The sequence below is a fragment of the Orcinus orca genome, chromosome 1, assembly GCF_937001465.1.
Source record: "Orcinus orca chromosome 1, mOrcOrc1.1, whole genome shotgun sequence".
In the NCBI taxonomy this organism is placed as follows: Eukaryota; Metazoa; Chordata; class Mammalia; order Artiodactyla; family Delphinidae; genus Orcinus; species Orcinus orca.
In genome coordinates, this window is record NC_064559.1 from 5,909,106 (window position 1) to 5,923,923 (window position 14,818).

Sequence of the window (14,818 nt, forward strand, 5' to 3'; positions counted from 1 at the left end):
ATACACATTTGCATTGTAAAATGGGTACTTTAAAAATAATCATTTTAGTCTTAAGCATAAATGCTAGTTCTTTGTAAGGGAAGTAACTTCCTGAGTTTCATGTTATCGCTAAGGGTGAAATAAATTTCTGGAGTGAGATTTAACCTTCTGTCTGCTCTTATTACCAGGAATAGTCTGAATTCGGTATGTATCAAGACTTTTGTGTTAAGTTCATAAGGATTTCTTTATAAGAAAAGGTTTTTATTATGACAATTTTATATTATTATGATAGTTAGGGTTGGTATGCATTTATTAGCCATGAACGAAAAATGCAATGTTATCTTTGTCCAGTGGGTTCACAATGACATTTATGCATAATGAAGTCCTAAATATAAGGGGGAATGGTATTCTTTCATGTATCTTTGGCACCTAGCACATGGAAATTTTACAAGAACCATGAGAATGCAATTCCATATTTCTCTTACGTATTTGTAAGTTCTCAGCAAATAATTTTTGGATGTATCATTTTCCTTTCTGCCGGTTTAAAGCCCCAAAAGATTCTGCTTTTGAGGGTGGAGCAGGCCTAAAATGAAGGAAAAATTTATCCTTGTATTGGAATGCAGACAGATGAAGTTTCTGTCTTTTGGTCAGAAGCACAATACTTGTCATGTAGTAGGTATGCGGTGTCAATTCCGGTAATCTCTCTTACTTCACTTTTTCTAAGTTCATTTGCACCCAAATTTAAGCAACTGAATATAATTAAGAACATTTAAATATCTAGAAGTTTTATTCTTTCATTTTGAACAAAAACAAACTACCTCTCTCTATATATACTTTACAGAATTTTAAAACAATCAATACTCAAAGATTTATGTTATTTTAAAAATGGGGCATGAATATCCTAGGTTCATATTAAATCTTTCTTTAACAGAATCTATTCATCTGGAAAAGTCATATGTTTCTTCGGATTATTTTTTAAAATTTAATCTAAAAAACCCACAGATAAAAGGAAGGCATCTTTTAATTAATATAACTTCCAAAACAATAGAACAGTTCCAACATTCGGATTTTGGAGGAATTGTGTGATTTTTAAGGGTGGTAGACTTGTCTCTACAAATTTATTTTGTTTAGGATAGTATTTAAATACTTTTTAACTGATTGAACTGACATCAGTGGATGGCAGGAAGGCATTCTGTGTAGCAAGGAAGAGAACCAACCTGGGGTTCAAAAGTTACCTGGGATCATACGCCAATAGAATAATGAATCTATTATAGTACAAAGTTAACTGTAAAGAGCGTCATTGTATGCATTGTTTTGCCTTCCATATGCCATGAGGCATAATGAATTTAATGGAGGGATGGAGAGAGAGAGAGAGAGAGAGAGAGAGGAAAGGGGTGTGGGTTGGGTGGCTGTTTGCTTTCTTCCTAAGTTCTCCGAAGGGGCCAGTCTTGGTCTCAGCCAAGCCTGAGCTATCAGCCTCCTTCAGCCATTATGCTGTCTCTGGATTTATGGTGGTCACGTAAAAGCACTGATTTACAGTAAGCAACTGAAAACTGGCTATACAGGAAAAGCAGTTTTGGGAGGACTGTATCTTTTGCTCCTCTCTGCCCTTTAACAGACCTCAGACAGGTTTGAATTACTGGTGTAGAGGCTCGTTTTGCTTTCAGTATAGGGGGGTCTGTCCCCAATGCTCTGTGTAAATCTGTTAAGGACCTTTCTTCAAGTGTTTATAACATTTCTGTCTTCAGGGCTGAGAATCAGGATGAATTATCTCCTATTTATGGCTTATCATAGTTCAGGAATTTAATAGATTCAAGTATTACAGAATTTATAACCTAAGAAATGATTTGGTATATAATGTGCTTGTGGAATTATTTTATATGTGTGTGTGTACACACACACACACACACACACACACACACACACACTATGCTTTAGGAAATATGCTCCTTCATTTCATTATAGTGGTGTGTGTTGCAGTTTGCTCAACTCCTTTTTTTACTATTGTGTCAGCTGTGTTTCTGTGTCTCCTTCTCCCTTTAGGCCATTTCAACCTGGTCATTTCTAAAAGCCAGAAGAGAGAGAGAGGGAGACAGAGTATCAAAATAAGTTAATAGAATTTCATGTGTGCTATGACATTGAAAGTGGGCTTAATAGAATCGTCAACAAATTTTTCATTTTAGTGTATTTTTTCTCTAGATTCAAAACCGGTTAACTTCTACTCACATTTTGTCACATTTTATAGTTCTGATATTTAAAACATTACACTTTGGAATATCTGGCCTTTTATTATTAATGCTTGCCTCCCTATTTTTTTAAGAAAAAAATCCAATTATACTTGAAGTTTATAAAAAGTCAATATTCAAAAATTAATTTCACAGATAACTTTTTCAACATGACCTATTGCACAAAGTGTAATAAAAACACTGATTTTTTTTCAGAGATTTGACCTGTGGTTCACATTTAAAAGTCAGACATTCATTTTATGGAGTTGCTCATCAAATTAAATTTTATTTGGTATGTCAATGTTTTATAGTGTTATATTGTTATTGGTCAGAATACATGTGTTAGTAAAACATAAATCTTGTTCTCTGGCAAGAAATCTAACCATGAATGGTTAACTGGACTGGTATCATTCTAAATTTCAGGACTCCCAGAAAAGTATGGACTAATTGGAATTGTATTGGGACTAGGATTCCTCCAGAGGGAAGCAATGGTATATTTTTCTAATAGTTTAGAGACTATACTTTTTGCATTTTTTTCCATTGTGGGAGAGAAAAAAAAGAAAGATTATTGGCTCTCAAACGCTGGCAAGTAGCTCTGTATCTTACTAATTTGCTAAGCCAAACAGTCCCTACTTTGAGGAGCTTACTTGAAGGGGTGCTTTAGAGTCTGACTTACCTTCCATGGTTCCAGTGGGTGCCCAGTAAAAATAGTCATCATTCTGTATTATGATACCTCAGAAATCAGTCTTATTTTATTTACAATTTGTAGGCTGATGACTTTCCAAAGATGATTACAAGTATTATTTTTTACAGTAAGTTTATAACACTTAAAAAAAAAAGTCAGAGTAAAATAAATTGTCTTTAATGTAAAAAAAAGGGCAGAGAAAATGTAACGGCAACCAGAGACCAGGGACAAGATGTTTATAAAAATTTAATATTAAATTTAGCTCTGACATTCATATCCTATTATATTGTTATTTAGTTTTTCCATTGGTTCAGATTTTTATATATTTATGCCATTTCTTTCCCAACTAAATTTAAACTCCAAGAAGGAGAGATGTCTCATACTTTTTTGTTGTCTTCTGTATCCATCACAGTACCTTTCTTGAACACAGTAAATACTCCAGAAACATTTTTATTGGTTCTGACAATGTATGAATATTCCACGCATTTTCATGAATTTAGAAAATATTTTAAATAATTGAGGGACTACAAACTTGCATCCTTAAGTATATATTTAATCTACATTTTCTGGCTACACTACTCAGCTCTCAAAATGGATCCTAGTGATGACAATTATATCTAAAAAACAATGCTCATAACTTTTGATGCATCAATGTCTCCCCCAGCACATCTCTGGGGATTTAACCTATCTGTAGGTGCTTTTTGTAAAAATTTTTGTTAGAGCTGTGGCTTTACATGCAACAGAGCTGAGTTTCTAAACTTTTTATGGATAATCTTAATGTTCTAATTTTCTTATGAACTTCTTACTTCATATGCTGACACTATTAATTACTTTGTCTTTTTGTTCAGAGATGTTACTTTTCTTATTTTAAACTCTTAGTAGGTGAGAAACAACTTTGAGAATGCAAATATTTCTTTTTCCAATTCTTTCCTGAACTTGTTGGCAAAGCATGTACTTCTTTTCACCTGTTTTTAAAAGAGTGTATTTCCTTCATCAAGAATATTTATAAACTTCCCTAACTTTAAACAGGTCAGACTGAAATTGGGCCCTCTACCAACCGACTAAAAGATCTAGAATTCACCAAAAGCACAAATGGAATATAGTCCATGGAATAAAAAGCTCTAGTTGTCATAGAATGGCCTTGACCTCAGTTATCAATCATGAGGGTGCATGAAAACATTGAGGAAAGAGTAGAGAACATCACTACTATTTCTAACAGGATATTCCAATATCAGCTGCAGGAATTTTGTGTGCTCCTGTTTTTACTTCATTAGTAATTCAATATGTCTGATTTGCCTACACAATACTTTCAACTTAGTTTACCCATCTGACCTGGAACAAAGTGAAAGCACATTCTGCCCAGTTGAAAGGTCTCCTGGCAAGTTGGTTAGCAACAGGCTTGCCAGTCTCAGTTCAGTTAGCAAAGAATAAACACATTTCACTTGACAATTACTAGTGTACTAACTTCCTCACTCTGCAGTTTTCTATTTTATATTCTTAGAACAGTTTTCCCCCTTGTTATTCAACTTTTTACTTGTAATTCTTGCCTCTTCAACAATATTTCCAATTTCTTGAGGTAGAGGTTTCTACTTTTCTTGGTGGCCGTGATGAACACAGTTTAATTGCAAAGAACAGGAATCGAATAAAAGTTTATTTGAAGGGAGAAACGATACAACAGTCTTACATCTTCCCTCCATAGTTTAACTTTGTGGCTTGAGACGTACCAATTAAGAAATCAGGCTATGGCTTCTGCAAGTATCACTTTTACTGTAGTTCTCTAGAATTTGGTCAGTCGGGAATGGCTACTTGTAACACTGCAAATACACGTGACATGAGGGTTCTGCGAGAAATACAGGTGCTCCGCCGTGTCTGACAAGACGCCCTGAGAATGACGCCCAGAAACTGCCCGTCTAAGCCGGTGGCGTCCGCTGAGCCCGACGCGCACCTGCACCTGCTGACGGGGCAGCGCGGGACGGAGCGAGGACGTCCCTTAGTCCTACCCTCTGCGCTCTAGGAGACGAGGGCCTGGGCGTCGTCACCCACAGCAGCCGGAGCAGAGGGAGCCACCTAATGCCGGACTCAGGTCATGTGTGTCCCGGGTGCTCTGCCTCCGCGGATACCTCCGCAACTTCGAGCAGCCCAGCCCCACTACGTTCAAAACTGTATTTATGGTTGTCAAGGCGCACACCGAAAAGCTCGCTCCGCACCCCCAGAGCGCGCGAGGCCTCCTAGCCTGGAAACAAGCCCCTCCCAGTGCAGCTGTCGCCGCCGCCCGCGGGCTCCTTTCACTTTCTCACGGCCAAGTCCCCCAGAGGGGCGCCGCTGCCGCCACCGCCGCTGCGCCCTCCCGCCGACTCCGCCCGCACCGCCTGGCTACCAGCCCCGCCCGCTCGGGCCCGCCCTCCCCAACAGTTTCTGCCTGCGATTGGCACTCGCGAGAGGCAGCTCCGGTTCGCCCATCCCATTGGCTGGACCCTCTTGTCAGTCCTACGATTGCCCGCCACTGCCTCCGCCTCCCTGAAAAGCCGCCCTCCTATTGGAGGAGACTGCTTGCAGGGGGCGGGCGGGGAACTCGGTCCGGCCGCTTTCGGTCAATCGCAGCAGCCCAGCGCCGGGAGGGAGGGCGGCGGGGGGGGAACATCTGGCCGGCGCCGCCGCGTGCGTGCGTGGTGCGTCCCCCCGCCCCTCCCCCCGCCCCCCCCCCGCCCCCCGGCCCGGGCTCCTCGCTCGCTCCTCGCTCGCTCTTCGCTCGCTCGCTCCCTCGCTGTGTCTGGCAGGCTGCGGCCGCCGCTGGGCTGCTGCCATGGGGAGCCGTTGAGAGTGGGGCCTCTTCGCTCCGCCGCGCTCCTCCGGCTGCCAGCGGGGGTGGGTGGGCGGGAGGGAGGGGGCAGGGGGAGCGGGCGACGGAGCCGGGATTGGGGGGCGGGGGGGCCGGGAGGGAGGGAGGGGGACCCGCGGAGGAGGAAGCCCACCAAGTCCGGCGGCGGCGGCGGCCGGGAGGCGGAGGACGCGGCGGCGGCGGTGGGGACGCGGTGACTTAGGGCCGCTCCGTGTGAGTCCCGGCGCCGGACCCGGCCCCGACCCGGCGCCCCCTCCGGGCCCTGGAGGGCGGGGCGCCGGCTGTGCGGCCCCGGCCGGCGGGGCAGTGCGGGCGGGCGGGCGGGCGACCGGGCCCCGCGAGTGGAGTTAGTTTGTGCGGGTGGAGCTAGGGGTGACGGGGGGCGCCGCAGCGGCGGGGGCCGGGTGCGGGGCCGGGCCGCCGCAGCTGCGGGTCGGGCGGGGTGCGGCCGGTGCAGCTGCGGCTCGGGGCGCGCTCCGGCCGGTGCAGCTGCGGCGGCGCCTCTCGGGGGCGGGGGACGCGGGGCGGGGGCTTGGGAGCGGTGCAGCTGCACGGCGCCGGGACGGCCGTGGCTCCGGGGACCCTTGCAGCTGCGGCGGCGCCTGCGGGGAGGCCCCTCCCGGGCCGGGGCAGTTGCCGGGGGCTCGCGCCGCGGCGGCAGGGAGGCAGTAGCAGCCACCCTCCCCCGGCTTCTTACGACTTTTCTTTTGTTGTTGCCGTGACCCGGGTCTGTTTTCTTGTCTGTTGTTTAAGGTGTTTTCCTGCTGCACCGGCTCTACGCCCTCCACCTCCTTCCCTGTGGTTTAACCTTCCTCTTTCCCCTAGTGTTTTATGCACAGCCAACTACGTAAAGATTTGCATTTCTTCCCCCCTCCCTGCTCCGCACCCCCGCCCCCACCTCCTTGAAAAACAAAACCCAACCTCGCAAAACCTCTCCGGACCTGAGGCTGCGAGGCGCAGAGGGGCTGATTTGTGGAGTGGGAGTCGCTGGCCCATTGCGGTGCTCGGGGCTCATTAAACTGTCACTCGCCCCCCACCCCACTGGGTAAATGGGGTGATTAATGTCTGATATATTGGAATGAGGCGAGGGCATTTGTGCAGAATAGGTGGTGTGGCTGAGAAGGAATTTATCCCCAAAGAGTGCCTCCTGAAATAGGCATTCGTAATTATGTCATTCATCGCGAAGTTAGAGAAAGTTGGGTTTGCGACTTTGGGAAAGCAAGAAGCACAGGATAGAGACCTCGGTCTTTGTTACTCTTTATTTAACTCTTGGTCATGGTTTTCTAATGAGAACGGAGCGGTTATCACCAGGACTGTGACACTTGCGCCTCAGGCCCCAGCGCCTTTTCTGCTGCACTCTCCCACAAGAGTCTGTGGAGACTTCGACATTCACAGATGTCGCAGCCCCTTGCAGGGCACTGGGCAGGCCAGCCCGGGTTACGTTACAATTTCATCAGCCATTCGAAAAGACCCGCAAATCTAGCTGAAAAGTTCCCCAACTTGCTAGACCTGGCTTCCCCCACCCCTTCCCCCTTTCTCCCTGAAAGGTTTTCTTGTGATCATGAACATTACAGAGTGACCCAAAAAAAGATTGTTATGGGACACAGATCAAGGGGAAGACCAAGTTCTCTTTCTGAGCAGAAAGTCGGATCAGATACGCAGATGCAGCATTCATTTTAAGTGGCTGTAGCAGGTTGTATCTGTTTATTAATTTGTCTCATTGAACTGAAGTACTTTCCAGGATTTCAGAAAGTGCAGTTTCAGCTTGTTGATATTGAGAGTTGAAATTTGCATTAACTGGCAGGGTGAGAAATTTTACTGAGAAGGTAGTTTTAGATAAGTAGTTATATAAGAGTGAAATAATAAGGTGAACCAGGTTGAAGTAGTAGTTCTGAATAGTCTTCCAGCATTCTGAGACATGTATACCATTATCTCAGCAGAAAAAAAAAAAAATTGAAGTGCCGTAATAATGTTGAAATGGGACTGGAGATGTCAAATGGGTTGGTTTAAAAATATCCCTAAGCTGCCTTTGAAACTAAACGTTGGAGTTGAATAAAAGTGAATCTGGATTTCCTGAATAGCACCGTGGCTTGAGTATGCTGTCAGTATGTAAGCCAGTCCACCAACTTAAGACAGAAGTGTTGCTATTCCATAAATACAGTAGAACTCCATATGCTGAGTTTTTCAATTTCTTCTGTTAGAAAGTTTGGAAAAAAAGGGAGACTTTGAAGTATTTTGTTTATACTAACAGAAGAGAAAAGTTCTCCTAAGAAAAAGCTGGTGGCAGGAGTGTAGAGGAGTAGCATATGGCATTAAAAGGAGCACAGCTGGAGGTAGCATTTCCATCTGAACATGATGTCAGAGCAGCTGACAGCCTGCCATCCCTCAGCCTTTTATTCTAACACACAGACAGGGAGTTAGTGTGTGCGGATCTGTGGTGGAGAAGGTATCTCATTCCTCTCTAACATCATCTCCACTTTGCATCTGTCTCTTAGTCTGCTTTTTTTCCACCGATGTAACAGACCTGGAGCCAGCAAGACTCAGAGGAAAGGACTTAATCAGGTTTATGTGTCCTAAAGGTAGGAGTAGCAAGAGATTAGATGGAGTATATTTCTGTTTTGGTGTTTATTTAATTTTAAAAAATCACATTACTTTTCTAATCCAGTTTAAGAATAAAATACGAACTTGAGTATTAAATGAACATCTTATTGGAGTTGAGAGTCTTGGGCTTGTTTAGTTTTAATTTCTATCCCTCTTGCTCGATCGGGTAAATAACTTTAATATGCAGAAATATTTCAAGTTTTGAAATGTTAAGAAAGGCTTTGAAATATTGCTTTTTGAGATCAATTTGGATTAAAATCCATTTTTTGTTGTTGTTGTTCACTGCTATTTAGATTTCTTTTGCTTTTGGAGTCGGGGGGGGAGAAATAGTAAACTGTATGGAATCCAGCATTCAAACTTATATGAGAAGATTTTTCTAGTTAAGAAGCTAGATTGTTGTGTAATTAATTCCACTGTGAAACTTTATTCTTCAAAACATTCAGCAGCACTACTGAAACATACAGCTGTAGTGCTTTTATAACCGAAGGGTTTTTTTAAAAGAAAAAAAAAAAAACTTTTGTCCCCAGGAGAATAGTTTGACTGGTTTCCTCATTTCTCTTTCAAATATATATTTAAGAGATCTTTTATTTCAGCATAACGATAATTATTTGCAGGAGTTTTTGTGTTAGCGACTAATTTAGAACTTGTAGATTTGAGCTGCCTGAATTGGCCAGACAGCTGTAATCGCACTCCTCTATTCTTAATCTCTTTATCTGGGCAGCAGCTGCCATATGGCCACAGTCAGCTGGATCAGATGTTTATAAGCTTCCTTCTTCGTCCCTCTCTGTCCTCTCAGCCTCCTAATTTGATCACGGCTACCTTGTGAGCTGCCCTCCAATCTTTATTTTTAGCCCTCTCAAGGATTAGGATTGATGTTAGCTGTGGGGCACTTGAAGCGATTGTATTGTAAATCTTGGTTTATTCTAGCAGTGGCGTCTTGCAGAATGTATTGGGTTAGGATGAAAGTTTTAGCCCATTTTGGGCAAAGTGTAGAAGAAGCAGGGAAGTAATTTTTAAATATTAAATTAATGTGTATCCATTCCCCAAATGCACTTTTTGAGATGGATGGTGTGGAACTTTGCTTCTGGTCATAGGAAAGGGGAAGTCAGGTTTAAGGAGTTGAATTTTGTGGTTCAATTTTGACCCTTTGTACATCTGCGTCTCTCCTGCCTCCATTTTACCCTCTTTCACCAGAAAATAAGGGCAACAGTGCATATTTGAAAGAATAAAAGCTAGTGGGAAAACAAAATATATCAAATTATGTTGAAACAAAGTATTTTCTGTTGACTGAGGTATCGGGGAGTCAAAAGAATAGTTTCTCTTTTACTAGCAAGACTTTTTTTTTCTTTTTTTGTATGGTGAACCTGTAAAGCTTTTGAGTTTCATTTGAATGTAATATGCCTTTATTTAAAAGTTTGCATTAATTTTAATATGGAACTCATTTTGCTTTGCAACAGATCAAAGTTTAGATGAGAATTTTCAGAGTTAAATAAAGCCCTTCTGGTTCTTAATATTCTAGATGTACAGATTTTACAAAGAAATATAACCATTTCTTTTTCTCAATTCATTAAAAAAAATTTGGATTTGTTCATAGTAGAGATGATCTTTTCCATCTGTTGGTGTAGTTCCTTCTGATCTCATACATGTGTGCTATACCTGCAAATCTTAAGGCATTAACATCTGTTTTTATACACAGGGCTTTTGTTGTTTTAACACTCTGACTTTAAAAGTAAGTTGTTTGCTAATTTCTGGACTAATTATGCGGTTTCATTTTTTTTTTTCTTGATTCAGCCAAATGTGTGTTTAAATTGTGCTTGCTAAGTGCAGTCAAGTATCAAAAGTAATAAAATAAAAAAGGATGGTTGAACAAGTTTTCTGAATCTTCCAGAATGTGTTTGGGACTTTTCTTTGTTCATTATTTGAGTTGTTCCCTTTGAAATTAAAGCTATTTTGTAGGTTTTGTAGGACATAATTTGATGATTAGAGTTAATTAAATTTCTTCTGAAAGAGACCTAAATTCTTATTCTCAGTAAGAGACTGTACTGAAATTAACGCTTTTAAAACTTGACTAAAAGTTCAAGGAAGGTGGAGATGCATCAGAGACTGTTTGGCTGGGGTAAGAAGTTTCAAAAGTGTACATTTTTCTTCTTGCATTTGGTTCTGTGTGTGTGATTTGGTAGTGCTTGGGTCATTAGCCTGATTAAAATTCAGGGACATGTACCTCCGTGGCCCAAGCTGATTTTTTTTTTTTAATGGGGACTAGAGCCTTGAAAAGTTGTTCCTAAGCAGGCTCTCATGAGAAATTTCTCTCTTCCCAGGTTATGAAGACAGTATGGAGTTTCCAGACCATAGTAGACATTTGCTGCAGTGTCTGAGCGAGCAGAGACATCAGGGTTTTCTTTGTGACTGCACTGTTCTGGTGGGAGATGCCCAGTTCCGAGCGCACCGAGCTGTACTGGCTTCATGCAGCATGTATTTCCACCTCTTTTACAAGGACCAGCTGGACAAAAGAGACATTGTTCATCTGAACAGCGACATTGTTACAGCCCCAGCCTTCGCTCTCCTGCTTGAATTCATGTATGAAGGGAAACTCCAGTTCAAAGACTTGCCCATTGAAGACGTGCTAGCAGCTGCCAGTTATCTCCACATGTATGACATTGTCAAAGTCTGCAAAAAGAAGCTGAAAGAGAAAGCCACCACAGAGGCAGACAGCACCAAAAAGGAAGAAGATGCTTCAAGTTGTTCGGACAAAGTCGAGAGTCTCTCTGATGGCAGCAGCCACATGGCAGGCGATTTGCCCAGTGATGAAGATGAAGGGGAAGATGAAAAATTGAACATCTTGCCTAGCAAAAGGGACTTGGCGGCCGAGCCTGGGAACATGTGGATGCGATTGCCCTCGGACTCAGCAGGCATCCCCCAGGCTGGCGGAGAGGCAGAGCCACACGCCACAGCAGCTGGAAAAACAGTAGCCAGCCCCTGCAGCTCAACAGAGTCTTTGTCCCAGAGGTCTGTCACCTCCGTGAGGGATTCGGCAGATGTTGACTGTGTGCTGGACCTGTCTGTCAAGTCCAGCCTTTCAGGAGTTGAAAATCTGAACAGCTCTTATTTCTCTTCACAGGACGTGCTGAGAAGCAACCTGGTGCAGGTGAAGGTGGAGAAAGAGGCTTCCTGTGATGAGAGTGATGTTGGCACTAATGACTATGACATGGAACATAGCACTGTGAAAGAGAGTGTGAGCACTAATAACAGGGTACAGTATGAGCCTGCCCATCTGGCTCCGCTGAGGGAGGACTCGGTCCTGAGGGAGCTGGAGCGGGAGGACAAAGGCAGCGACGACGAGATGATGACCCCCGAGAGCGAGCGGGTCCAGGTGGAGGGCGGCATGGAGAGCGGTCTGCTGCCCTACGTCTCCAACATCCTGAGCCCGGCGGGCCAGATCTTCATGTGTCCCCTGTGCAACAAGGTCTTCCCCAGCCCGCACATCCTGCAGATCCACCTGAGCACGCACTTCCGTGAGCAGGACGGCCTGCGCAGCAAGCCGGCCGCCGACGTCAACGTGCCCACCTGCTCTCTGTGCGGGAAGACGTTCTCCTGCATGTACACCCTGAAGCGCCACGAGAGGACTCACTCGGGCGAGAAGCCCTACACGTGCACCCAGTGCGGCAAGAGCTTCCAGTACTCGCACAACCTGAGCCGCCACGCCGTGGTGCACACGCGCGAAAAGCCGCACGCCTGCAAGTGGTGCGAGCGCAGGTTCACGCAGTCCGGGGACCTGTACCGGCACATCCGCAAGTTCCACTGTGAGTTGGTGAACTCCTTGTCCGTCAAAAGCGAGGCGCTGAGCCTGCCCGCTGTCAGAGACTGGACCTTAGAAGATAGCTCTCAAGAACTCTGGAAATAATTTTATATATATATATAAATAATATATATATACCTATATATAAATAGATCTCTATATAGTTGTGGTACGGTCTAAAAGCAGTCTTGTTTCCTGGAACTGAAAGGTTGGGGTATTAACTTGTTTTTGCACTTTAGAATAGCATGAGAATCTCACTAATTTAGCATTCTGGTAAAAGAAACTTTAGAGCAAGTCGGAGAATAGAGAGGTGTTTTTCTTTCTTTCAAGGGGGGTAGGGGAAGTAAGCCAATAAGAACCTTTGAAACAAATCGTCCTATCACAAAATGCTTTCCTAGGGCCTATTTTGTCAGCACTGCGGTGTCTTTTGAGCTCTCTCTTTTTTTCCCACCTTTTCTTTTTTTTAAAGTAGAAATTCCCTCCGGTTTTATTAGCCTCTTTATATGTCTCAAATTGCATGAATCTTTTCTGGCTGTTGGAAACCTGAATGCTTTTAGACCCAAATGGAAAATTTCTGAAATGCTGGATTATCTATTTTTAAACAAGCAGTTGACTTAAAACTTTCTGTGGCAACTTCTGGTTTTCTGACGGTTCCCAATGAGAGAAATTCTGAAAGTACACTGGGATCACTGGGACGCTGTCTTTGTGAAGGTTTGCTTGGGATGAAAAAGGATATTGCAGCTTCAGCAGTGTTGAACTGTGTGTTGAAAAATGTGAATTACTGTTATTGTATACTGTAATTGATTACATGGGCTGGGGGGGTGTCAAAGGACTTGACAGGTTGTGTTGATGCTCTTAGTTGAGTCTTGAAAAGTAAATATTAACGCTACAGAAATGCATGAGTTTCAATATATTTTTTGTCTTTGTTTGCATTGTATAACTTTAACGAGTGAGTTTAAAATTATTTAATTTCCTTAGAAAAATAGCACCATTTGGAAAAAAAAAAAAACCTGGTGTTATGAAGAACGTTAATGCACTGTTTTTATTTTATATAATTTAAATTGACTTTCCCACTGTCTTTAAGTTGAAACTGTTAAGCTGAATAAAAACTTAAGCTGCAAATTGATAACTTCGCTACATAACAAGGAAAATATAAATGTTTACAAAAGGCTTAAAGATTTGCATGTGCAGTGTGCATTTTATAACAAAACTTCTAATTGCACAAAACCCAGGCCAGCTCAAAGTTTAGATGTACACATTTACCCAGTTGAGCATTTTTAGAGTAACTACTGCACAAATTGACAATAGGTCATTCTCTTCTTTTGCTCCCCTTTTCTTTTTCTCCCCTTCTTCCTTTCCCTCCCTTCCTCCTTCCCTCCCGCCCCTCCCCCATCCCCCCCCCAAACTCATGAAAAGATTCTATGGACTGAAAAAGCCCCAGGCTGAAAGGACTGGACTGCCTTGATTGACATGGGGAAGGGGGTTAGTAGACTATGTGTATCGCGGCAGCAGAGGCTGCAGCCCAACGTGTGGTTTTAATGACCAGCACGCAGGGCAAAGCATTTTGCACAGTGTTTGTTTTCCTGTCTTGCACTTACAAATAAGGTCTATGGGAGTAGCATGGAAAACGTTTGCTGTTTTTCCCTTTTTTTTTTTTAATTGCTTTTGTTTAAAATTTGATCGCCTTAACTACTGTAAACATAGCCTATTTTTGTGCTTAAGATACTGAATGGAAAACTCCATTGTGTGTTGCTGGACTGTTTTGGAAATATTTGGTCAAATGTGTGTTAATTTGGCTGTAATGGCATTTAAAGCAAACAAACAAACAAAAAAAGCTGTGAAAATGGCCTTGGAGCATTATCTTTAGTTACTTGAAGAGTTTCTAGTTTTTTTTAAATACAGTTTATGTTAAAATAATTTTTATTAATTTAGAGAAGACAATCAATGTCTGTGAGAAAACGGACTTTCTTTTGGATTTTCTTTTTGTGGTCATTGTGAGTGATTGCTTTTTCCTTTTATTAGTTTCACATTCTTCCTTTGTTCTAAAACTTAGACTGACATCTAGCTTTGACAATCATAGTATGTTTTATTTTCCTGAGGGGGGAATAACTTATAATGCTGTTTAGTTTTGTACTATTGGTGTGTTGGTGAATTTTTAAACTGTGTGCTAACTGCAATAAATTATATGAACTGAGAATTTTTGTGCGTTTTTTAAATTGTGATTGTGTACTACATAGATCCTAAATATGTATCATACATGGCATCTCTTTTTAATACCAATTCTGTTCAGAGCTTATGAATTATTAGAATGCCTTAAATCACTCAAATGGAAGTGTGCAAACATTTTGCTTCTAGTCATTTAAGAAGATACTAAATGCACATTTAAAAAATGTGACCCAGTTTCTATAGCCTAGATCAGGAATGTTAAGGTAACTCTCTAGAAATTTGTGAATATGTGAAACCTCAAGTGGCAGCATAGATTTTTTGTAGTGTGCTGTACAACTACTAATCCATACACCATAAGTCATATTTTCATGGGTAATTTTATCCTAAGTTGATTGGTCAAATCTATTCTTCTGTGTTCTGGTTTAAGTGGAAAATTGAAGGAGACCGGATGTCTTAATTTGGAAAAATGCTTGGCTAACGACTGGAATTCTAGGCAATCGAATTAGCAGGCATTTGACTGTTCAAGA

At 42.6% G+C, this 14,818-nt stretch overlaps 1 protein-coding gene across 9 annotated transcripts; it reads left to right on the top strand.

Annotated features, from left to right (window-relative positions):
* Positions 1-5,540: 5,540 nt before the first annotated feature.
* ZBTB18 (zinc finger and BTB domain containing 18) lies at positions 5,541-14,322 on the top strand. 9 transcript variants are annotated; one of them, XM_033414435.2, is made up of 3 exons: positions 5,825-5,941; positions 8,224-8,307; positions 10,648-14,322. In XM_033414435.2, exons 2-3 carry the CDS (start codon positions 8,295-8,297, stop codon positions 12,228-12,230), a joined length of 1,596 nt encoding a protein of 531 aa, XP_033270326.1. In that variant the 5' UTR covers positions 5,825-5,941; positions 8,224-8,294; the 3' UTR covers positions 12,231-14,322. The 9 variants fall into 9 exon arrangements, with proteins under 9 accessions (XP_049569572.1, XP_033270331.1, XP_012393987.1 ...); XM_033414436.2 differs by lacking the exon at positions 5,825-5,941 and adding an exon at positions 6,397-6,773; XM_004284514.3 differs by lacking the exon at positions 5,825-5,941 and adding an exon at positions 6,780-7,421.
* Positions 14,323-14,818: the final 496 nt, after the last annotated feature.

Coding starts and splice junctions, on each gene's coding strand:
- ZBTB18 (XM_033414434.2), top strand. CDS start 10,421: ATGCATCAGAGACTGTTTGGCTGGG. Junction 10,446..10,647: donor TCAGAGACTGTTTGGCTGGG/GTAAGAAGTTTC, acceptor CTCTCTTCCCAG/GTTATGAAGACAGTATGGAG.